Source organism: Myotis brandtii, unplaced genomic scaffold (genome assembly GCF_000412655.1).
Source record: "Myotis brandtii unplaced genomic scaffold, ASM41265v1 scaffold208, whole genome shotgun sequence".
NCBI lineage: Eukaryota > Metazoa > Chordata > Mammalia > Chiroptera > Vespertilionidae > Myotis > Myotis brandtii.
Genome location: NW_005357764.1, coordinates 5203269 through 5228190, shown reverse-complemented (window position 1 = coordinate 5228190; position 24922 = coordinate 5203269). Strand labels below are relative to the sequence as shown.

At 35.3% G+C, this 24922-nt stretch overlaps 1 protein-coding gene across 1 annotated transcript in view; it reads left to right on the top strand.

Moving 5' to 3' along the window:
• Positions 1-24922, top strand: part of AFF4 (AF4/FMR2 family, member 4) — a 53610-nt gene that overhangs the window by 14459 nt on the left and 14229 nt on the right. Inside the window, exons 6-17 of the mRNA XM_005865552.2 lie at positions 8521-8557; positions 10784-10832; positions 13327-13381; positions 14135-14172; positions 14284-14446; positions 15105-16022; positions 18792-18880; positions 19477-19717; positions 22860-22954; positions 23540-23603; positions 23722-23858; positions 24684-24755. Coding sequence (XP_005865614.1) covers positions 8521-8557; positions 10784-10832; positions 13327-13381; positions 14135-14172; positions 14284-14446; positions 15105-16022; positions 18792-18880; positions 19477-19717; positions 22860-22954; positions 23540-23603; positions 23722-23858; positions 24684-24755 — 1958 coding nt within the window. The remainder of the gene's footprint in view (positions 1-8520; positions 8558-10783; positions 10833-13326; positions 13382-14134; positions 14173-14283; positions 14447-15104; positions 16023-18791; positions 18881-19476; positions 19718-22859; positions 22955-23539; positions 23604-23721; positions 23859-24683; positions 24756-24922) is intronic.

Below are 24922 nucleotides of genomic sequence, written 5' to 3'. Positions count from 1 at the left end.
AGGTGATTCTAATGTGCAGCCAAGGTTGAGAACCACTGTTCTAAGGGAAGATCTTAATAGACTATTAAGCAGCTTTCCAGGTGTGTCCTTACAGGGTTGTGGTCTGCACTGATTGATTGGCCGCCACCAGGTCAAGAGTTAATTATTCAAAGTAGCTGGTCCTAACGTCAGCAGTTGCTGGTTTTGTTGCTTATCTGGGCCTGGAGCTGAAATACAACAGTGATGAAACCATCTGAGTCACTGTAAGAACAATCCAGGTAGACACCATTATGTTACGTGCAGAGCGACAGGAACTGTGCAGAGCGACAGGAACCGTGCAGAGCAACAGGAACTGGTGGGGTCAGACCAAACCTGGATTCAGCAACCTTGGTACTTGAGTTCTGACTAGGAAAGAATTCAGAGCCAAGACCCAAACTGTAAGAGAACATTTATTTGGTAAATTGCAGAGGTAGAAGATGTAATTTCTAGAAGAAATGGGCTTAGGAGACAAATTATGGAGGTAAAGGCAGGGCCCTTGGAGTTTGAGTTTGGAAGCTAATGGTAACATGCCTGGGGGGTCGGGGGAAGGGCATGCTCCAGGAGGGAGAGCCACTTCTAACTTCTTAAGGTGGAAACTTAGATCATAGATTGTAAACATTTCTTGTTTTAAGTATTTAAAACTACCAATTTTCCTTTAAGGTCTGCTTTAGTTGTATCTCACAAATTATGATATATTATGTTTTAATTATTCATTGCAAAATATTTCCTATGTGACTTTTCTGACCCATGGGTTATTCAGAAATATGTGGTTTTATTTTCAAATACTTAAGAATTTTCCAGATATCATTTTATTCATTGCTTTATAATTTATTTACATTCTTTTCAGACAATATATGCTGTATAATTTCAGTCCTTTTAAAATTAAATGTTTATGGCCAAGTATATGATCTCTCTCGGTGACTGTTTCATGTGCACTAGATACAATATGGTTATATATATCAGTTAGATAAAGTAATCTATATTTAACTATTGTCTACTCTTTACTGAAAGGAGAGTGTTGACATCTTCATCTGTTTTTACTGATCTGTTTCCTCTTTCTGTTTTGTGTGTTTTTAGTTCATGTGTTTTGCAGCTTTGTCAAGTAGTACATAACATTTAGAATTGCTGTGTCTTTCTGATGAATTGATCCTTTTTTTACATTATGAGATGTCCCTCTTTATATTTGGTATTAATGCTTGTTTCAAAGTCTATTTTGATATTCATATAGATACTACAGCTTTCTTTTATTCTATTTCTTGTGTTATTTAATAGCTATGCCTCTTTTTAATTATAAAATTACAGCTTGAGTTTATTAGAAGATTTTGAATATAAGTTCATAGTTATAGTTAATACCTACTTTTTCTTTTTGAGGATAACAGTTTTATTGAGATATAATATACATGCCATTCAGTTCATCCATTTAAATATATTTTTATTGATTTCAAAGAGGAAGGGAGAGGGAGAGATAGAAACATCAATGATGAGAATCATTGATCTCCTGCCTCCTGCACGCCCCCCTACTGGGGATCAAGCCTGCAATCTGGGCATGTGCCCTAACCGGGAATCAAAAAATGACCTCCTGGTTCATAGGTCGGCGCTCAAACACTGAGCCACTGCAGGAGGGCAGTTCATCCATTTAAGATGTACTATTTACTGTTTTTTAGTATATTCAGAGTTGTGCAACCATCAAGACAATTATTTCAGAACATTTTCATCACCCCAAAAAGAAACCCTACTAAAGGGAGTTAGCAGTTACCCTTCTATAGCCTCCAACCATTCTTCACCCCCCAACCCTAGGCAACCACTAATCTTAAATTATAGTTCTATAGATTCATCTATTCTGGGTATTTTATGTAAATGAAATCATACAATATATAGTCTTGTGACTGGATCTTTCACCTAGCATGATATTTTCAAGGCTCATGTATGTTATAGCATGTGTCAGTACTTCATTCTTTTTATGGCTGAGTATATTTTATTGTATGGATATATCATATTTTGTTTAACTGTTCAATTGACATTTGGGTTGTTTTCAGTTTTTTTGCTATTAAGGCAAATACTGCTGTAAATATTTTTGTAGACATATGTTTTTAATTCCCTTGTTTATATACCCGGGAGTAGAAATGCTAGGTCATATGGTAACTCTGTGTTTAATATATGAGGAACTGTCTGATAATTTTCCAAAGTGGCTGGTCCATTTTACATAACCCACTAGCAGTTGATGAGAGTTTGAAAAACAAATCCTAAAGTATAATTTCTTTTCCTTCCTCCCCACTCCTGTCTCCTTTTTTCATGGAGAATCTATGTGACACTTCTGAATATTTTTTAGAAGAGGAAGAAGTTCACTGGTTATTTTTTACCCTAGTTATCTCACTTAAAAATGAGTTAACACCTTTCTCTCTTTTTCTCTCCCCCTCTCCCTCTCCCTACCTCCCCCTTCTAGCCCCCTTTCTCTTCTTTCCCTCACACACAAGTCCCAAATATGCTAAATCTTTTCATAACATTTTTTAAAAATAATAAACCCTCTTGTCCTTTCAGGGTAGAGATGATGTTTTAACAATGAATGTCATTACTATATATTTTTTATTGTTGACAGAAACTATTATGACTTTATATGTGCAAACTTTCAAGACTTGGAAACATAATTTTCTAATTTCAGTGGATTTTGAACCTATTTGCTAAAAATATTAAAATGGAATCTTTTTGTTTTCTCTAAAAATATTTATATCAGTGAACATTGGTAATCTAGCTTAATTTCAATAGAAACTTTGCATAATTAAGGTATAGGATTGAAATTTGGTATCATGACTTAGTAAGTGTAGCAATTAGTTTTACTTTTGCAATTCTTTTATTTGTGTAGCAGTGTCTTTGCAATATCCAATGAAGCCAAACATCAAAATAAGCCATTTAAAAATGTTTATTAAAGTTACATTGATTAATAAAATTACATAGGTTTCTGTGCCAGGCCAGCACAGCCAAGGGTTCGGTGAGCCTGAGGGGGGGCGGGGGGGGGGGCGGGGAAGGATGTAGAAAAGACAGACAAAGAGAATAAGCTGGGTCTGGTGGATCTTCCTGTGCCTGGCTGAGGCCACAGAGAGAGATCCAGACAGCAAGCTGAGCCTTTTTTTTTTTATAGCCAGAGGTAAACAAGGTAGTGGTCACCATAGTTATAATGTTCTTGTGAGTTTCACTTGTTTTGACAGCACTTGCTACATCTCCCTCAGCCCATTAGCTTCCCAGATAAGATCTAGGGAGAGTCATAAGGTCAAGCCTAATTATGCTAAGAGGGCTGTGCCCTCTAAGCTGGGACTTGTTTGTGGCTTTGCTAACGGGTCAGTCCGAGGCTTAACCCTATAGCCGCTTCCTACAGGTTTAAAGTGTGGGTTTCTATAATACATCATTGCATTGTGTGTTCAACACCCAAAGTCAGGTCTCCTTCCATCAATCACCATTTATCCACCTTTTATCCTCTTCTACCTATCTACCTACCTCCACCCCTCAATAAGCCAATGTTAGTGTTACACCTTTGAAGTACTATTTTGTGTGTGTAGGAAAAGTATTATTGCCATTAATAAGTATAATTTTAAAGTTAATCTAAAATATTCTTTTTTTCTGAGCCCTTTAAAATTTCAATATTTTAGTTATATATATCAAAATTAATAATAAAATATACAGTTGATCCTTATATGAGGATTTTTTTTCAATCTGCCTATTAAGTGGATGCATGTAGTTCAAACCCATGTTTTTCAAGGATCAACTGTACATATTTTGGAGATAAAAATGCAAAAATTTCTTAGTGATGGGGAGTGCATGAACAAAAAAGCTTGAATACCAATTTGTTTAAGTTGTAATCATCTACTTGGACCACTGGAGTAATCTCCTAATATCATTACTTCATTCTAGTTTTTCCAAAGCTATTCTCCACTTCTTAATAGCAAGACTGATCTTCCCAGCATGCATTTGTCATTGTATTTGTCATTGTATAATTCTTCTGCTCATTAGAAAATGCACACACACAAATCTTTAATATGATCTGTAACATCTACAAGATATATAATCCAGCTTCTCGGGTCTTGAGTCTCATTTCTCACCACTCTTCCTTCTGGACTAATAATGTGTTTGTATTTGCCCTTCCTTATGCTTTCATAATTTCTAATTTACCTATATTTTCATGAGTAGTTGCAAAGATAGTCATTGACATTATTCAGATGGGTGTTAAGCTCCATGAGGACAAGGCCCTTGTTTGTTTTTGCTTATCATTCTATTTTTCCAGTACTTAGATGTGAGTGAATGTCATGCCAGAGAGTTTGTGTTTCATCCATTAGAGCAGGGGTGGGGAACATCCTGCCTGCAGACCGTATAAGGCCCACGAAATCATTTGATCTGGACCTGCCAAGGCATTAGGGGTGAATTAATTAAATGTTTGACCAAATATAGCAGGCTAATTTTTAAGTTGATAATTTTGTATAGCCTGCAGATGATGTTATAAATATCCAAATGGCCCTTGGCAAAGAATAGATTCCTCACCTTTGCATTAGAGGCTCTATGAAAAATAGGAGAGCCTTGGCTGGGTGGCTCGGGTGGACCCTCATCCCTATGTGCCAGGGTTGCGAGTTCTATCCCTGGTCAGGGCATGTGCAGGAATCCACCAGTAAATGCATGAATGGGTGGAGCAACAGATCTTCCCTCCCTCCCTTCCTTTTCTCCTCTTCCCTCCTTCCCTTCCTCCCTCCCTCCCTCCTTCCCTCTTCTCCGTCCCTCAAATCAATTTTTAAAAAAAGGAAAAATAGGAGAGTAATGATGTCACATACTAAGACGTGAACTTTAGAAAGGTTAGCTAGAGGCTGTAGTTGACTGAAGAAGAAAAGAAGAAAGACTGGAGTCAGGTAGATGCATTAGGTAGCCATTGTAGATGAGGACCTGAATGAAATCTTTGCATGGAGAGGAGATAGTGTTACACTTAGTAGATGTTTTGAAGATAGAATCCAGTAGCACTTGGTGACTGACTAGCTATTGTGGGACGTGAGGGAAAGGAGTCAGAAAATACTTAAAAGCTTGGGCTACTAATTTTTAGACCACTTAGTAAATTAGCAGTTCAATGGAATGGAGGATTCTTTTCATTTTTTAAAATGTATATTTTTATTGATTTCAGAGAGGAAATGAGAGGGAGAGATAGAAACATCAGTGGTGAGAGAAAATCATTGATCAGCTGCCTCCTGCATGCACCTCTCCAGGGACTAAGCCCACAACCTGGACTTGTGCCCTAACTAGGAATTGAATTGAACCGTGACCTCCTGGTTCATAGGTTAACACTCAACCACTTAGCCACACTGGTTGAACAATTCTTTTCATTTTTGACGCAGTTCACAGGAGTAACCTTCTGGACACTGCTTTATTTATAAGTTTTTATAACTTTATTGAGATATAATTCACATACCATGCAATTCGCCCATTTGAAGTATACAATTAAATGGTTTTGAGTATATTTATAGACATGTGCTACAACCATCACTACAATTTCAGAACATTTTCATCACCCAAAAAAGAAATTCTCTACTCTTTAGCTATTACCTCCTTTTCTTCTGTCCCCTGCCAGCCCTACACAAGCACTAATCTACTCTACCTCAAGATTTTCCTTTTCTGGACATTTCATATAAATGGAATTATACCATATGTGGTCTTTTACACCTGGATTCTTTCACCTAGCAAAATGTTTTCAAGGTTCTTCCAAGTTGTAACTTGTATCAGTACTTCATTCCTTTTTATGGCCAAATAATATTTTATTGTATAACATATATCACGATTTGTATACATTCATCAGTTGAAGGACATCTGGGTTGTTTCAAGCTTTAGGCTATTATGAATAATGTTACTGTAAACATTTGGGTGCAAGTTTTTGCGTGGTCATGTTTTCATTTTGCTTGCTCATATAGTAACTCTATATTTAATCATTTAAGGAACTGCCAGAATGTTTCCCAAAGCAGCTAGCTACACCGTTTTACATTCCCACTAGGCTTTCAATTTCTCCATATCCTTGACAGCACTTATCTGTCTTTATTATTCTAGTCATCCTAGTGAGTATGAAGTGGTATCTATCGCATTGTGGGTTTGATTTGTATTTCTCCTGATGAGAAATGATGTCAAACAACATCTTTTCATGTGCTTACTGGCCATCTGAATATCTTTCTTGGGGAAATATATATTTAGATCCTTTTCCCATTTTTCAATTGAGTTGTCCTTTTTTTTTTTTTTTTTACATATAATTTCCATTTTATTTTTTCCAGGATAACTTTTCTTTAGTCCTTAAGGGCTTAGCTCCATACGTAGGCCTTGGTGGAGGTCGCGGGGCAGCACTTGAAAGTCTAAATTGGGGTGAGGGTGTTTGGTTCTTCTGGGTTTCATGAGACTGATTCCTGATTACCTTGCTGTGAATGGCATAATTCACACAGTAATGTAGTTTTACATACAGCTTGGGAAGCACATACTAGTAAGCATCAAAGACACTCGCTTTGGAAATGTCCCTAACAGCTATGGCCTCTACTATATTTTGAATGACTAACTTCTTTTAAATTTAATTAATTTTTAAAATATATTTTTATTTGATTTCAGAGAGGAAGAGAGAGAGAGCACATCAGTGATAGAGAATCATTGATCAGCTCCCTCCTGCACACCCACACTGGAGATCAAGCCCACAACTCGGGCATATTCCCTGACTGGGAATCGAACCATGACCTCCTGGTTCATAGGTTGATGCTCAACTGCTGAGTCATCCTGACTGAATGAAGAACTTCTTAATGGCCTGGTCCTTGGGCATGTATCAGGTGCAGTTAATGCCATGAATAGGCTGCACATGCCTGTGTCCTTTTTTGGCATGACTGTTGTTCCTTCTATTCTTGGTCATCTTGGAAGTGAGGAACCAAGAAAGTTAGATTATTTGTATTTTTACCATTAAGTGGTAAGAGCTCTTTATATATTGTAGATGTCAGTCTCATCAGATAATATGATTTGCAAATATTTTCTCCCCATTCTGTGGGTTGTCTTGTACTTTCTTGATAGTGTCTTTTGAAGCACAAAAGTTCTTAATTTTGATGAAGTCTAATTTATCTGGTTTGTGTCTTGTGCTTTTGGTATCATATGTAAGAATTCTTTGCCAAATCTAAAGTCATTAAGATTTGGCACTACATTATCTTCTAAGAGTTTTGTAGTTTTAGCTTTTAAATTTAGATCTTTGATTTAATTTATTTTTTAAAAATATTATCTGAAGTAAGCATCCTACTTCATTCTTTTGCATATGACTGTTCAGTTGTCCCAGTACCATTTGTTGAAAAGATTCTTCTTTCACTATTAGGTGGTCTTGGTACCCTTCTTGACTATCAGTTGACCACAGATGTAGGTTTTTTATAACTTTTTTTTAATAGCAAAACTATATTTTAGGTTTCATACTGTTTGGATTTTTATTTCACAGATAATTATGTCATTAAAGGAAGATTGTGCTTATTTAATTTATTTTTTTAACATATGTTTTTATTGATTTCAGAGAGAGGCAGGGAGGCAGAGAGAGATATAGAAACATCAATGATGAGAGAGAATCATTGATCAGCTGCCTCCTACACACCCCCCTATTGGGGATTGAGCCCACAACCTGTGTGCTCCAACCAGAATCGAGCTGTGATCTCCTGGTTCATAGGTTGATGTTCAACCACTTAGCCACACCGGCCGGGCAATTATGCTTATTTTAAATAGGCATTTAGGGATGTTTATGTGATTTCAGCACTATATGATGTACCCCAGACTTAACCTAGAAAAATGGATAATTTACACATGTGAGACAGCTATTCTGATCGTGAATGTTGAGTTTGGAAACTTGTGTTTCAATGACCGTGACATTTTGGCTTCCTTTTTACTGGTGCTTCCTGAGTACTTGGTACTGTGTGAGTATAGGGCATATAAATAAGTATATGACAGTTTCTTCAAGTTGCTAATTGTAAGATTCTGGAAGCAGAGAGGGGAAGGGAGTAAAATTTCATGGGAATACCATGTAGGGTTTTTTAGTCTGTAAAAGTGGTATATTTTGAGATTGTATAGGTTGTATAGCTATTTTCACCCTAGTATACAGTCTTTGGTATTACCTTTTTAAAAAGAAAAATAAAATAAACACTTTCTTAAGATCAAGAATCTTAAATTTAAATCATTTGCTTTTCCAGGCCTCTAAATTAGGATATGGGTATCATGGATGCTGCTGAAAGAAATGAATGCTAAAGAAACACTATTAGGTTGCTTTCTGTATTAAGCTCTGGGAAAGTGCATTATTGACTACAAAATTGCTGAGGCTGATCAGATGGAATCATTAAATTCTTTTGTGTTTCTTTTATGTATTCTTAGGAACTCAACATACTTTTTCATTGAATTAGCTGAAATTGAATAATTTAATTTGAAGCATTTTTCACTACTGAAACTTTTTCATATAATGTTACTATGTAATTTATATCCCATTTATTATAGGAGACTCAGCAATCCAACTTTGGCCCTGGAGAACAAAGTGAGTATTTCTTTTACTTTTGGTTTTCTTGAACTTTTCCTTTCTCATGGTACAGCATATATTGCTTTAATAATTTTTTGCATATCTTATCCCAATTTTATCATCTGATGATTAGTAATGGGTTCAACTGAATCTTGATATGCTTAAAAAATGAAGAATTGTGGATCATTGGAGATCAAAACTTTTTATTACTAAGTACTTGAACTACAAAGTTCATGAATTCAATTTGATTGACACCTTATAAAACCAAGAGCCATTCTGTCTTTCCATTTTCTTCATGAAGATACTTGGTTCTATGATAGCAAAATTCCATAGGGTCACTGTAGCTTATAATGGCTCTTCTCCTATTTGTATTTTTATTTATTCTTTTTGTCTGGGAATAAAGTCTGCGGTCTGCTACACAATCCTCCTCCACCTACTCTCTCTTGGCCTCTCAGAGGAACTTGAGAGGAAGATAGCCTTAGGGCAGGGGTGGGCAACCTTTTTGTGAGTGCGTGCCAAAACCAGCAAAATCTCTGACTCAAATTTCTTCTGCGTGCCAACCCTAATTCTTTGAGAACATGTTACGCCTACTTGATATCTCTTAAAGTGTACGTATGTGAAGAACCTTGAAGAAATAATAAAATTCATTCGAGCGACAAAAACACAGTATATGATGATGAAAAATACATTTATTTTTAATGTATACATGTACACTGATAGTCCGACAGAAAACTTTATGACTCCGTTTGATATTATCAGTGGGACTTTTGCTGCTGCATCACTGATGACAGAGATTTTACATCAGGTTTATATTTCGTGAACTTCAGAGATATGCGTGAGCTACTACTTTCATCCATCAGGCTACTCCTATTATGAGACTTAACAAAATTCATCACTGAGAACAAAGATTCACAAGCGTATGTGGATGAAACCAAAACACTGGTCGGATCTAGGAAAGCAGGGAGAGTTAAGGCAGAGGCATAGAAATTGCTCTTCCCCTCTCTCGTCAATCCATGTCTATGGTCTTTAAGATAACTTGTTATGTAAAATTATTTATTTATCTAAGATGCACCCACACTGAATTTATTTGAAAAATTAAAAAGTCGATATTAAGAAAAAAATTATAAACGGAAGATTGTAAGAGAGGGTTTCGCGTGCCAGCAAAAGTTACTGGCGTGCCATGTTTGGCACGCGTGCCAGAGGTTGCCCACCCCTGCCTTAGGGAATTCAAGCATGGTCCCAAGATCTGATGGCTGGTGGTAAGGTTAGGGTAAGGTCACAAACTGTAGCAAATGTCTAGGCTTCATTATATAGTTCTGTAACAAAACAAAGATTCTTTTTGTCAAGAGCAATACCTTCTTAAGTAAGATAGATTTATACTAGTAATAAGCTATTTTGGGAGCTAAAAATATGGAACTTTTGATACTTATTGTGTTATCTTTAGTGATCTTAAAGTCGAAACTAGAAGAATATCCCTTTTAATGTTAACAAAGTTTATGTATCTATTTCTTACTTCAGTGTTAAAGCTGTAGTTATAGGAAAAAGGGACCTGACATTGTGATTATATAGAAAATAGAGCAGAGAATTTACATTTTCTCTCTTAAAATCTTTTAAGAATATCTCATTCTTAGTTCTACCCTCAATCCCCATTGTCTCTCCCCAAAGCTAACTATTGGCAAATGGGATCATAAGCTGCACCTACTCTTTATTACCTGTGTTGTTCACTTAATTTATTTTAGAGCTGTTTTTGTATCAGTATAAAGCTATAGTTCATTCTTTTTAGCATTAAAATTGTGTTTATATTGTATGAAAGTACCATAATTTGTTTAACTAGTCCCTTCTTGAGGGACATTTGTTTCCAGATTTTGCTGTTACAAACTATACTATAATAAACATCCATGTATGTGTTTATATTTATGTATTCCTTCAGATATACGTGCAAGGTAAATTTCTTTCATCATAATTGCTAAGTTAGTGGATATGTGCATTTAACAGTATTGATTAGATAATATTACCAGATTACCCTCCAAAAAGATTGCGTGAGTTTATAGTTCTACCAACAGCATATGAACATGCCTATTTCCACTAGTATCTCATATTATTGGACTTTAAAGTGTTACAAATTTGATGAATGACGAATTATATCTTGTTATTTTGATTTATATTTCCTTGAAGGTATTTTGATATTTTATAATCTAAATAGCCCTAGTTCAGTTGCTGATTTCTGCCTTCTTTTTATTCTAGAAAGATATAATCCTTCTTCTAAAACCTCAAATGGGCATCAGTCTAAATCGTAAGTTTATTGCTTAATAAGTTTAATGTTTGTCTTTTTTGCTAAACGTCTGCATGTAGTATCTGGATATTTAGAACAATACTTAGAAATATGTACTTAATCTTTTAAGGCAGGGTTTGGCAAACTTTTATGTAAAGGGCCAGAGAGTGAAATATTTAGGCATTTAGGTTTTAAGGTCCAGATGGTCTCCGTGTCAACTATTCAGCTCTGCTATCATAGCATGAAAGCTGCCACAGATCATGGGTGTTGATGAACGTAGTCCATGGCCGCATTCTATAAACCTTTCTTTATAAATAGGTGGTGGTCTGGATTTGGTTTGTGGGCCATAGTTTGCTCACCTCTGCTCTAATCACCTCTGAGATTACAGGTTTTATTTCCATCTCTTAGGCATGTGTGTATTGTGCTGAGTGTGTGCTGATAATTTGTTTTTAATAAAGAAGACATTAAAAAAAACAGGATTCTTCTTAGTAGGCCCTCCATTTAACCTCTAAATGTAGAATATTAAAACAACGTAGTTTGAACTGTTATTAAGTTTCCCTACTTTCATTTTGTAGGCAGAACCTGGAGAAAACATCAAAATTTAATAGGATAGTGTATTAGGTGATAATAAATTCCAGAATGAACTCCTCCAATTGACGCAGATAGTAGGGGGGTGAGGGCATGTGCTGGGGGATGGGAGTGGCTGGGTAGAGGTCAATGGGGGAAAAAGGTGACTTATGTAATACTTTAAACAATAAAGAATTTAAATTGAAAAAAAATGAATTCCTGAGACCACAAGTCATTTGTGTGAATAAAAAAAAGTTCTAAAGAAACTGTGGCCAGAAATAGTGTCAGCTCTATGCCATAACCACAATTTATATTAATAATCTCAGCCTCTTCAGATGACCATGATGAGACCTGAGTGAGAATGAAAATATATGAATGCAACAAGTCCTACTTCACTGCTGAAGAATTCAAATTATATTCCTATTTATCATACCTTTTTATATGCAAAGAACTAATGGGGGCTTACCATATATGTGCATGTCACTTTGGGTTACTGAGGGAAAAGCAAGTGGGACCTTGAGTAGTCTGGTAAAAACTTTGACATGTTCACATGTGAATAGGTTCATTGAGCTGCATTATTAAATTATAAAGGCTGAGGGGAATTCAAAGTAAGTTATTTGCTTAGAGGAAATCAGTCATAGAAATGCACTAAGCCCTTGTCCAAAAGAAAACTTTTTTTCTGTCCCATTTAATTGGGCCAGTCTTAAAACACTTAATTCTATTATCATCTGCTAACTTTGTTTCTATTTTTTTATGTGATAATCAGAATTTGGGGTCAGATTTAGAAACTCAGGTTAAGCTTTGAGGGGAAAGTGTAAGTAGTTATTAGAGTAAAAAATTTTTCTCCCACTGATTGGAGACTGTCATAAAATTTTAAGAAAAGTAATGGAACTACTAGTAATGAAAAATTAAAACTTTTTTCCAGTTGTAATTCTCCCTAATCTTTGTATTAATTTTTCCTCTTCTGTAAAAAGACAAGGAGTTTTCTCACATTTTAATTTTTTTTTAATATATTGATTTCAGAGAGGAAGAGAGAGGGAGAGAGATAGAAACATCAATGATGAGAATCATAGATCAGCTAACTATTGCACACCTCACACTAGGGATCAAGCCTGCAACCCGGTCATGTGCCCTGACTGGGAATCAAACCGTGACCTGGTTCATAGGTCAACACTCAACCACTGAATTATGCCAACTGGGCTCAGATTTTAATTTTGATGTTATGGCCTTAAGAAAAAATATGTCTTTTTGTTTTCTAAATTTATTTGAATTTTAATCAAGGAAGATTTGGAACCTAGAGTTTATTTTTAACATATACATGGTCATTTTTATGGTATAGCCAAGTTTCTTACCCATAATCGTTACTTCTTATACAGGACACTCATCTTTCATAGTGAAGCATTTATGAACTAGAACTTTGACTTTTGTGTTCTGGTTTACACAATTACCCAATTGTACAAATCTCTTTATGGAACATTATGGACAATGAAAGAGAATTGCTGGTGCTTCTATTTTATCTTCCTTCTTTTTAGTAGCTATATCTCTCTAGTGGACTGTTGGGTATGAGTATGATAATTTGTTTCCATAAATAATGTGTGTGTGTGTGTGTGTGTGTGTGTATGCAATTAGAGAAAAATTAGAGTTAACAAAAGTGAGTATAAGAGTTTCTAGAAGGTGGCTTTTGTTTAATTAGAAAAGAAAAATGAATATATTACTTATGGAAAAGTTGGAGTTTCTGAAATTTTAAATTACTTATTTCTCAATTATTACTCTGAATATGAACCAAACCAGACAGAATAAGACTTACTGATTTCTTTTCTTTGTTTTACAATTGACTATTTGGCTGCCACAGTGATTATTTGTAGAATTCTTAGTAGATATTTAATACTCTGGTATGCCATGATAAACTGTTCCAAAAATAATAACTCTCTCTGCCTTTTCCCTCTAGTATGTTAAAAGATGACTTAAAGCTAAGCAGCAGTGAAGACAGTGATGGGGAACAGGTGTGTCTACTACTACATGATTTTGCCAGTCTCATACAGTATTTGTTTTCATTGTTTTTTAAATAAGAATTCTAATTTAAGAATACATTCTGCTTTCTAACATTGGAATGTTGTACTTTTCTGCTCTGTCTTTACACCTCCATTAAAAAAATTTTGTTGTTGTTTAATTCTCACCCAAGGATATATTTTTAATGATTTTAGAGAGAGAAACATCCATCCATTGCCTTCCCATATGCTCCCCAACCTGGGATCAAACCTGAAACCTAGGCATGTGCTCTGACCGGGAATCAAATCTGAAACCTTTTGGTGTGTGAGACCACATTCCAACAAACGGAACCACCCGGCCAGGGCAAAAACTTGGCTTTTTCTTAATACTTATCAGGGATCAGAACATACTCATGAAGCATGAGATTGTTGACAAGAACTGTTAACAAAGCTTTTCCTCTTATCCTGGTACAGTGGGGCCTTGACTTACGAGTTTAATTCGTTCGAGACTGTCAACTCAATGCAAAAAATCGACCGAGAGACAGCTGGTATCTCAAAAAACTTGTTAGTTGGGACACTCGTAAGTCAAGGCCCCACTGTAATTAGTTGTTCTTTAACTTAAAACAGTATGTTGTGTTAAGTAAACATTGATGCATACATTAGAGCAACCAGTTTTTTTTTTTTATGAAACTTTCAGATATTGTTCATATTAAGTCGATGGAGTGCCATTTTTTCGTTCATGGATTTCTTCTCATGTTTTAATTTTAGGATTGTGACAAGACAATGCCAAGGAGTACACCAGGAAGGTAGGCATTCTTTTATTTCTTAAAACTGGTTGTCAGATTTGAATGTTTTCCTGTTGTCATTGTAAAAAAGAAAAGAAATGTTTGGTCATTTATATGTTTTATCTCTTTTAGTAACTCTGAACCTTCACACCATAATAGTGAAGGAGCAGATAACTCCAGGGATGATTCTAGCAGCCACAGTGGATCTGAAAGCAGCTCTGGATCTGACTCAGAGAGTGAAAGTAGTTCCAGTGACAGTGAGGCAAATGAGCCATCTCAGAGTGCATCTCCTGAGGTGAGAGGGAGGCAGGGGTATTTTCCATAGGCCCTCTCAAGGCCCCTGGTGATGCCTGTTGAAACCTGACTCCAATATAAAAGGTGAAGGAAAGTAGGTTACATATTCTGACAAAAAGAAATTGAACTATCTTGTAGGAAAACTAGGTACTTCAGTTTTCTTTTTATTTAAACAAACATTTGGTCTAGTTAGGAATTACTTGAGGTCATATTTCAGGTCATGAAAATATTGGATTTTTTTTGGTTTGGTCTTTATTTTTGTGTCTTAACATGTTAATTTATGTTATTGTAGTCATTGTAGATAAAAAGAGTCTTATAGTATAATTTTATTGTAGGTTGATATAATGTGATTAAAAATCTCTGTTGGTACCTACATCATTTGTTTACTTTCTAGTTACTATATGATCTTTTAAAATTTTGCCTTTAAAGATGGATTCCTGATAGGAATACTTAATATTTAAAGGCTATATATATCTTCTCATTCAGGTATTTAGATGTGATAGGCAATATTCTGCCCCATACCTTGGTTCACACAGAACTATGAAAAAACAAATAACCTTTGAGGCATTAGGCATTGTGTTTTTCCTCTTCCTGAGATTGTAAAGGAGGGAGAAAGCTTCAGTGTAGAAAAAAAGCATACTTATTTCTCTGTTTTTCAGCCTGAACCACCACCAACAAACAAATGGCAACTTGATAACTGGTTGAATAAAGTGAATCCACATAAAGTGTCACCAGCTTCTTCTGTGGACAGTAACATCCCATCATCTCAAGGCTATAAAAAGGAAGGCCGAGAACAGGGCACTGGGAATAGCTACACTGACCCAGGTGGGTCTAAAGAAACAAGTTCTGCTACTCCTGGACGAGACTCTAAAACTGCTCAAAAGGGATCAGAAAGTGGGCGTGGGAGGCAGAAGTCTCCTGCACAGAGTGACAGTACAACACAGAGGAGAACTGTAGGCAAAAAACAACCCAAAAAGACCGAGAAGACAGCTGCTGAAGAGCCCCGAGGAGGCTTGAAGATAGAAAGTGAAACTCCCGTAGACATGGCTACCAGCATACCCTCCAGCAGACACAAAGCAGCCACCAAAGGCTCAAGGAAACCCAACATAAAAAAGGAGTCCAAATCTTCCCCTCGCCCTTCAGCAGAGAAAAAGAAATACAAGTCAACAAGTAAATCTTCCCAGAAGTCAAGGGAAATCATAGAAACAGATACCTCATCCTCAGATTCAGATGAAAGCGAGAGCCTTCCTCCTTCCTCACAAACTCCTAAGTACCCTGAGAGTAATAGGACTCCCGTTAAACCCTCCTCAGTGGAGGAAGAAGATAGCTTTTTTCGGCAACGAATGTTCTCTCCTATGGAAGAGAAGGAACTTCTTTCACCCCTCAGTGAGCCTGATGATAGGTATCCACTTATTGTGAAGATTGACCTGAATCTCTTGACTAGAATACCAGGAAAGCCTTACAAAGAAACAGAGCCACCGAAGGGGGAAAAGAAAAATGTGCCGGAGAAGCACACAAGAGAGGCTCAGAAACAAGCGTCAGAAAAAGTTTCCAATAAAGGCAAGAGGAAACATAAGGTTTGTAAAGAGTTTTGTTGTTGTTTTGTTTTTCAACATCAGAATCTGAAATGCAGTGGAAATCTCAGCCAAAAATAACTAGTTGAGTCATAGCTATGAGAGAAATAGAGGTTAACCCAAGGCCCAGTTGAGGCTTCAGATAGAACAGTCTTCTAAAGACCACTGTGCCTCTGCCTGTCTCCTTTTGTAAAGCAGCATAGTTTCTAATTAGGTCAGAAATGAGCCAGTGCTGCTGTCCAGAGAGTGTGCTGGACAGTGTAGAGGTGAGAGAGAAGCAGAGATTGTAAACTGGCCTTCACAGGGTCCTTCACATTTTGGGTTGAAATGTCTTTAGTTGGGATATGTACTCTCCAGGTTGTCACACTTCTCTTTTATACGCAAACCAAGTTGCATCTTTTAAATTACTAATTCCAGCTAAAAAATTGTCTCACCGATTTTGACACATCCTTAAGAATTTCACCAATCCATTGTACATAACTCTGCCCAGCTCTTTTCAAACACCCATATCTGCAAGTTCAGAACTAAAACTTCTGCTGGCACATAGCTCTCTAAATACTTCCAAGATCATTTGGATTTAGAAATGAAGCTTGGTGTATATATTTAAGGTAAGCTTTTTTTAGACCCAGGAAATGTAAAAACTCACAATGTCTATGATTGGAGGATAATAGATATATAATGGGAGGATAATAGACATATAGAGAGTTGAACAACTTACATATCTAATGGAGGTTCTTTGAGAAAAACAGCCTAATCTTTTCAGTTCTTGTGAGGAATTTTTCAGTTCTAGTTAGGAATTTTTAGAGGAAAGTAAATTTTAATAATCTGTTTTGAAGAATAGTGTAATTTCCTGAACATAGATGTGAATATGATTATAAAAGACTGAAAGCATGAACAGGTGAACAGATAGGTACCAGATGGTCTCAGAACAATACTCCATTCGCACTTGACTTTGAGAATTTCATGTAGGAGGATAGGAAGAATACAGCGTTTTCTTTCTTTTTTTCCCCCCGAATCCAACATTCAATTTTTAATTTTTTAAAAAATTTTTATATATTTTTTAAATTTTATTTTATTGTTTAAAGTATTACAAATAGTAGTACGTATGTCTCCTTTTTTCCCCCCATTGACCTTCCCCCGGCCTCCCCTACCCCCTGCATTTTCTTAAAATGAAGTGAGTTAGAGGTTTTTTTCTCTCTTTTTCTAAAAACCACAGTACTATGTGCATGATGAGATATATTTGGACAAATTAGAATAATACTTGTGTCTCCTTTTTTTGTATCTTCATAAGGTGAAGATATTTTAAAATTTGAATTTCTAGAAAACTTGAATTTCAGTACTACGGTATAGCTAATGATTTCCCTTATTGTAGTGTAGGGAAGCTTTATTCAACTAGTAAGCTGTTTAGGGCTACTGGCCTCTATAGTCCATAGCCTTGAATTGTTAGATATGATTATGGGTTTAATTCATAGAATTACATGAAATAAGAGCTTGTATATGATAGGCTGTACTTTTTAGAAAGCTAATATATTGAATAAAAATATGGTCCTTTTATGCTTAACACATAATACATGTTCTTTATAAGATTTTCAAATGTTTAAAATATAGTAGAGAAAATGAAGGTCCTTTTTATTCTTTTTTTAAATATGGTTTTATTGATTTTAGAGAGAGAGAAAGGAGGAGGGAGAGAGAGAAAGAGGGAGAGAAACATCCATCAGTTGCTTCCTATATGCATCCTGACGGGACTGAACCCAAAACCTAGGTATGTGCCCAGATAAGGAATTGGACGAACTGGAAACCTTTTGGTGTATGGGAGGGCACTCAGTCAACTGAGCCACATCAGCCTTTTTTATTCTTTTGCTTAAAGCTGTATTATTTACAAGAAAATATCTCCTTCCTCTAAAGGAGTATCCCATATCTCCTTCCCTCCCTTAAATCTCACTTTTACATATTCCTCCCAAGTTTTCTATATCAATACTTGTAAGTCAGCCCTGGCCACTGTGGCTCAGGGTGTTGTCCTGTGTACCAAAGGGTTGCTGGTTCGATTCCAGGTCAGGGCACATGCCCCGGTTGTGGGCTCGATCCCCAGTATGGCTGTGGATAAGGCAGCCAATCAATTATTATTATTATTATTCTCTCTCATCAATGTTTCTATCTCTCCCTTTCTCCCCCTTCCTCTCTCAAATCAATACAAATATATTTAAAAATAAATAAAAATAAAATAAAAATGTTATGCTAAGGGAGCCAGATACAAAATGGCACCGGTATATGATTTCATTTATATGAACTGTCTAGAATATGCAAATTCATAAAGACAAAATGTATAGATTAATGATTGCTAGTGTCTGGAGGTGGAGACAATAGGGAGTAACTGCTAATGGGTATAGGGTGACTTTTTAAGATGATGAAAATGGTCTAAAATTGGTTGTTGCCCTGGTTGTACAACTCTGAATATAATAAAAGCCATTGAATTGTGTGCTTTCAAAGATTGAATTTTATGGTATGTGAATTACATCTTAATTTTAATTTCACACACCCTCCCCCAACCCCAAAAGACTACAGGAAATTTGTTTTAATATTTGGGCTCTGTTTATCTAAAATAGGAGACTTCTACTCAGCCTTAAAACCTTCTTCACTAAACATTGTTTAAATGAATTCTTTTATTTCACATTTGTCCTCTTACTGAAGTTTCTCAGGGATAAACTGTTTGGGGGTGACTGGTTCTGGAATTTATAAAGTTCAAACCTAGCAGCTCTTTCTGTTTTCATCCAGAATGAAGATGATAACCGAGCCAATGACAGCAAGAAACCCAAAACAGAGGAAAAGAACTTAGCAGGCCACAAGCCACCCAGCAACAGAGAGTATGTACCTAAAACATGTTACATGTGTGTTACTATATGTTTGTAATTTGCTGTTGGGCTTCCTAACATTATCTTAGAATGTTCCTTTTAGCAAGTATATATCATATACATGTATACACATAACATACACCAAATAGTGGGGGCTTTTGCTTTTATCTAACAGGGATGGAAAGCATTTAAGGTTTAGTCACTTTTTTCTCTGCTCTTTTTTTAGTGGAGTTAGGGGTGAGTATGGTAAGAAAGTAAAGCTTTACAACTTTCTGGCTAGATAAGTTTATCTGTAACTTGCAAGAGACTAATTGCTAATTTATGAGCATTAATATCTTCATTCACCATCATCTTTTTGTTGTTATTCAACTAGTATTTATGAATACTTGTTGTGTGGCAGGCCAAGTGTTAGGCATTGGTGTATAACCATGGCAGGGGAAAGCCTGACAAGATGCACACAATCATGAAATTTACAGATTTGTTTTGCAAAAATCATATGTCCTAGTTATAGGTAACAGCAAATTTGTCTTGAAAGCAAAGAGAATTGAAAAAACTCCATTGCCCCTATGACTGTGTGGAGAAATGAGGGCATTTGTTTGGTTTGGCAGGTCATCTAAACAGAGTGTGGCAAAAGAAAAAGATCTGTTGCCTTCTCCTGCTGGGCCTGTTCCTTCAAAAGATCCAAAAACGGAGCATGGCTCTCGGAAGAGGACCATTAGTCAGTCTTCTTCCTTAAAGTCAAGTAATAACAGCAACAAGGAGAATAGTGGCAGCAGCAAAAACAGTTCCTCCACGTCAAAACAGAAGAAAACTGAAGGGAAGACTTCCATTAGCTCTAAGGAGGCCAAGGTAAGAAACTGGGGGCCTTAGTCTTGAAAATCAATTTCATTGCCATGTGACTTCTCCAAGGTGACGCTGTACTTTGAAAATTTTGTAAACATCTCATTAAATTTCTAAATCTGTGCATTTTTAATCTTAAAATGTCATGTTCTTGATAATAAACTAATGCAGTGATCTAAGACCATGAAAGCAGCAAGTCAGCTAGCTACATGCCTCGTAATTAAGATAGAAAACCATAATTGGAAGAGTTGGTTGTGGGAAAACAGTTGATTATGATCAAATTATAAATAGTTCCAATTGCTTCTCTATGGTTTGAAATTGGCTTCAGATTTTTAAAAATTGGATTTCATAAGCAAGTCATATTACATAAAATGACAAAAGCAACCATTTGGCTTTGATTTGTGAAGAAGAAAAACATTCTTTGAGCTAACACTGGAATTATTTCTAAAGCCTGATCATATGTAGGGGACTATTCTTAATGTATGTGGATGGAAATTAGTGCCGTTTTAAAAAAGCTGCTTTGATCTATCACCCTCAATGCAAATAAATAAAAATCTTTATTTTCATTGCTTTCTAAATTGTTCTGATCCAGGAGCAAACTCTATGACAAAATTAAGAAAATACCTATATTTTTAAGAATATAATTCACTGGATTATTTGTAACTTAAGTAGCAAAGGTTTGAGAGTTGAAAAATTAGATGAAAGCAGTTAGTCCTATTCACTAAATGTGGTAATTACGTCTTTTAAATTGAGGTAATTTTAATTGTGAACAAAGTGTCTCAAATGGAAATTTACAGAAGGCCTTTTCTCTAGCTGGACACCTTTCTGTAGTAGTTTAGAGTTGGTCCTAGTATCCTCTGGAACCTGAGTGTCCTGTTGGCTTCCTTCACTGCTCCAGATCTCTACTAACCTGCTTTTTGGCTCTTTCTCTATTTTCTTCTCCTTTAATTGTAGGATTTTGAGGCCTATATGCTTATTTCGTGAAACCTATTATCTTTTTTTTTTAAGCACTTACTCAATAGCTCGCCTGCTCATTTGGCTTCTGTTAGTCTCATAGGTAAAACTCACTGCCTGTATCTCTTCCTTATTGGTTCATTAGCTTCTTGAAAGCAGGGATTTGTATCTTACTTGTTTTGTGTTTTATCCAGTGTTGAATTTACTGGGTAATCAAGAAATATTTGTTGGATCAAATGGGGATATTTGGTACTCTGTTGTTATCGACAAACTATAAAATAGAGGCCCTGATCACTTTAATTTTAAGATCTTATGGCAGTTGTTAAAATTACTGTTAGTCTTGGCATTTTCCAGTTTAAACAATTATATATGGATTTATGAAAGAAAAATCTTTAATTTAGTTAGAAAACATGCTATTTCTTATATCAACTAAAGAAAAATTAATATGACAGACCAAAATTTCATATAATTTTTATTTTGTTTTTTTCTAGATTTTTGCTCATATCAAATTTTTTAAAATGAAATATAGCTATTCAATAGTGTCTCCTTATGTTTTTAATATCGGTAACATCTCTACTTATGTTCCTCTCATGCTCTTAATATTAGCTGTGTGCCATCTCTCTTTTTCCCTTGATCAGTCTCATCAGAAGCTTATCAGTTTTACTTGTCTTTTCAAAAAATAGCCTTTGTTTTTGTTGATGCTCTGTAATTTATTTTGTTTTCTATTTCATTAATTTATACTCTTATCTTTTTTTAAAATGTTTTTGAATTGATTTTAGAGAGAGAGGAAGGGAGAGGAAAAGAGAGATAGAAACTGATGAGAGAGAAACAGTAATTGATTGCCTCTCGCAGGCCCCCGCATTGGGGATGGAGACTGCAATCCAGGCATGTGCCCTGACCAGAAATCAAACTGGGGACTTCTTGGTTCATGGGTCGATGCTCAATCACTGAGTCACACCAACCACGCCATACTCTTATCTATATAATTTCCTTTTTTATTCTTTTTGTTTGTTTTATTATTCTTTTTACTAACTTTTAGAGATGAATATTTCACTAATTTTTAAATTAATTTTAAGCCTCCCCCCCCCCAATATGAGCAGTTAGACTATATATTTACCTTTAAATACTGCTTTAGCTGCATTGCACAAGTTTTGGTATATAATGTTTTTATAACATAATTTAAAATGTTTTCTAATTTCCATTGTGATTTCATCTTAGATCAAAGAGTTACTTAAAAGTACATTACTCAATTTCCAAACATACAGAGATTTTCTAGTTATCTTTTGGTTAGTCCTTCTACCTTAATTGCATTGGAACTGGAGAGTGATCTGCAGGGTAGCAATCTTAAAATTTGTTAAGATTTGCTTTATATTTCTAAAGTACATGGAAGATTTTTCTAATATTAAATATTTGCTTAACCCTTTGAGTGCCAACCAATATCCTAGGAACTATGCTAAAATTGCCAAGGCATTTTTGCTGATTTTACAGCAGTTGAGGAAAAAAAATAATGAATCGCAAGTAAATGAAGTTACATATTCAAAAACTTAAGGAAACCTTTACTACATTGACATATTTAGCAATATCATCATCACTAATAAAAGCAGACTTAGAACTGGACGCCATTTCGAAGCTTTGATAGCGCTCCCGGCACTTTTGGTGAAAGACAGGAGAAGCGCAATTGCGCTCCCCAGCACTCTAGGGGTTAAAAAGAAGCATCTACATATATCGGGGATAGGGATCATATAATTTTATTAGATTAATCATGTTTTCAACCCTTTTCTATGCTGATTGATATTTTACCAGTTCTATTATTGTTTACTGAGAGAATTGTGTTTTACTTCTGTTATTTCTACAAATATATAGGATTTGTCTATTTCTTATAGTTTTACCATTTTTTTTTAAATTTACATATATTTTATACATAATATATCAGTTTTAGATGATTTGATATATGTATATTTTTTTAAATGATCACTACAGTAAGTCTAGTTAGCATCCGTCACCACACAGTGATTTTATATATCACACACATATAATTTTTACATAAGAAAGTGTTGAAATATCTGGAAATTTTTTTTTTTTTAATTTTCAGAACCTTCAGTTTTCCTTCAATAAATCTGAAGTTAGGCACTATAAATCTAAAAGCTGTCCAATCTCCTCACAATTTAAAACATAAGTTATATATTTTTTTGGTCAGGAAAAGGCTTCAAATAGCTCCTCTAACTGTCCGACATCTACACCAAATCCTGAAGTTTCAAAGCCTCGGAGAACAAAGCTTACCTTTGATGACAGGTGAGATAAATTAAGATTTTTTATGCATTCAAGAAATCATGCCAGTCAGCATATAAGAAATTCATTTTCATTTCTGTCATTGACTAGAAGAATTCATACTGTGATCTACAGAATAATTGGCTTTTAATTTGAAAGGCACCCACTAGCCCCAAGTATTGTTCCTCTGAGTTAACTATGACTCTTGTTGAGGATGTGAATGATGTGTCTTCTGGTAGAACCTTATTGCTGCTGATATGACTGTTTAAAATAAGGGCTTTCTTAAATATGTAAGAATAATGTTGGGTTTTCCCCTCCATTTTGATAAGAGATTATTTCTCCTATTTAATCTTTTATTTACTCTAAAGTTCTCAAACAACTTGGGTAAGTTAGTATTTAATATTAGGGAGCTTGATTTCTGTTTCGCCATGAGTTGGCCAATACTATTTATGCTCAATGTAAACATCAGGAAAATAGTGAATCAAATGTTTTAGTAATTGCTCATTTTCTTGTGGACATGAAAACTGAGGGATGCTAGAGATTTAAATGAACTATTATCATCTTATGAAAAATTTACCACATTATTTACAATAAAAATTTACATTGCAGAAGTTATTCAGCAGACCATTATTTACAAGAAGCAAAAAAGCTAAAGCACAATGCAGATGCATTGGTATGTAAACATTCTCTTCACATTTATATATTTAATTAGATTTAACTAAATCTTCACTTGTTGTTTGTTTCCATACCACATCAGTGCAGCTCTCATTATTTTTTTCTTCTTTCTTCAGTCTGACAGGTTTGAGAAAGCTGTATACTATCTTGATGCTGTGGTATCTTTCATTGAATGTGGGAATGCATTAGAGAAAAATGCTCAGGAATCCAAATCCCCATTTCCTATGTATTCAGAGACAGTGGAGCTCATCAAGTAAGTGGGGAAACTTGCCATATCATTGGCAATATTATTTCTCTGGTCTATCTAGGAAGGGGTTGATATAACTATACAGTCATGCACTGCATACCAACATTTTGGTCAATGATAGACCACATGTATGATGGTCCCATAAGATTATAGTGGGACTGAAAAATTTCTATCGCCTAGCATTGTGGATCTGTGATAATGTCACAGCACAATGCCTTATTTGTTTATAGTGATGCTGATGTAAGCAAACCTGCACTTGCCCATCTCATATAAAAGTATACCATATACATATTACTTAATGATGGCAGTGTTACTGGTTTATGTGTTTACTCCTTATCGTTATTTTAAAGTATACTCTTTCTACTTACATTAAAAAAAATTTACCATAAAACAAAGTATGACGTGTTATATGTCTTATGTTTACCCCATCTTTTGATTGCATTGTTTTCTCTTGCACTTGATTTAATCTTGTGTTATTTTGTACAGTAACATGCTGTACAGACTTGTAGCCTAGGAACAATAGGCTTCACCATGTAGCCTAGGTCTGTGGTAGGCTATACTATCTAGGTTTGTGTAAGTGAGCACTGTGGTGTTCCCACACGATGAAATCGCCTAACGACATGAACATATCCCTGTCGTTAAGCAGCATGACTATATATAATAGAGCTAAGGAGGATGTTTAATCCTTTGTTGTCCTTGGATAAGGAGAATTAGATACTTCAATGAGTACTTTTGCCTTTATGTAGGTTAGAGTCTAATGTTTTAAGGACTAAGGTAGTCAGAAGATTAAGTTAAAATACTGTGTCACTTGTTTGTTATTTTAACTCACAGATACACTATGAAGCTAAAGAATTACTTAGCACCAGATGCTACAGCTGCAGATAAAAGACTCACAGTACTTTGGTAAGTGTTGTGTATTCTAACCTCTGCTGAATGTCAGGCAGTTCTCTAGTAAATTGTGCTGTGTATGTGCTTCTGAAAATTATCCTTGAATCAACATTCTATAACCCAGTCATAAATCTATTCTTGATGGGTAAGGTAGAAAATAACTCAAAATTCCTATTGAAAGG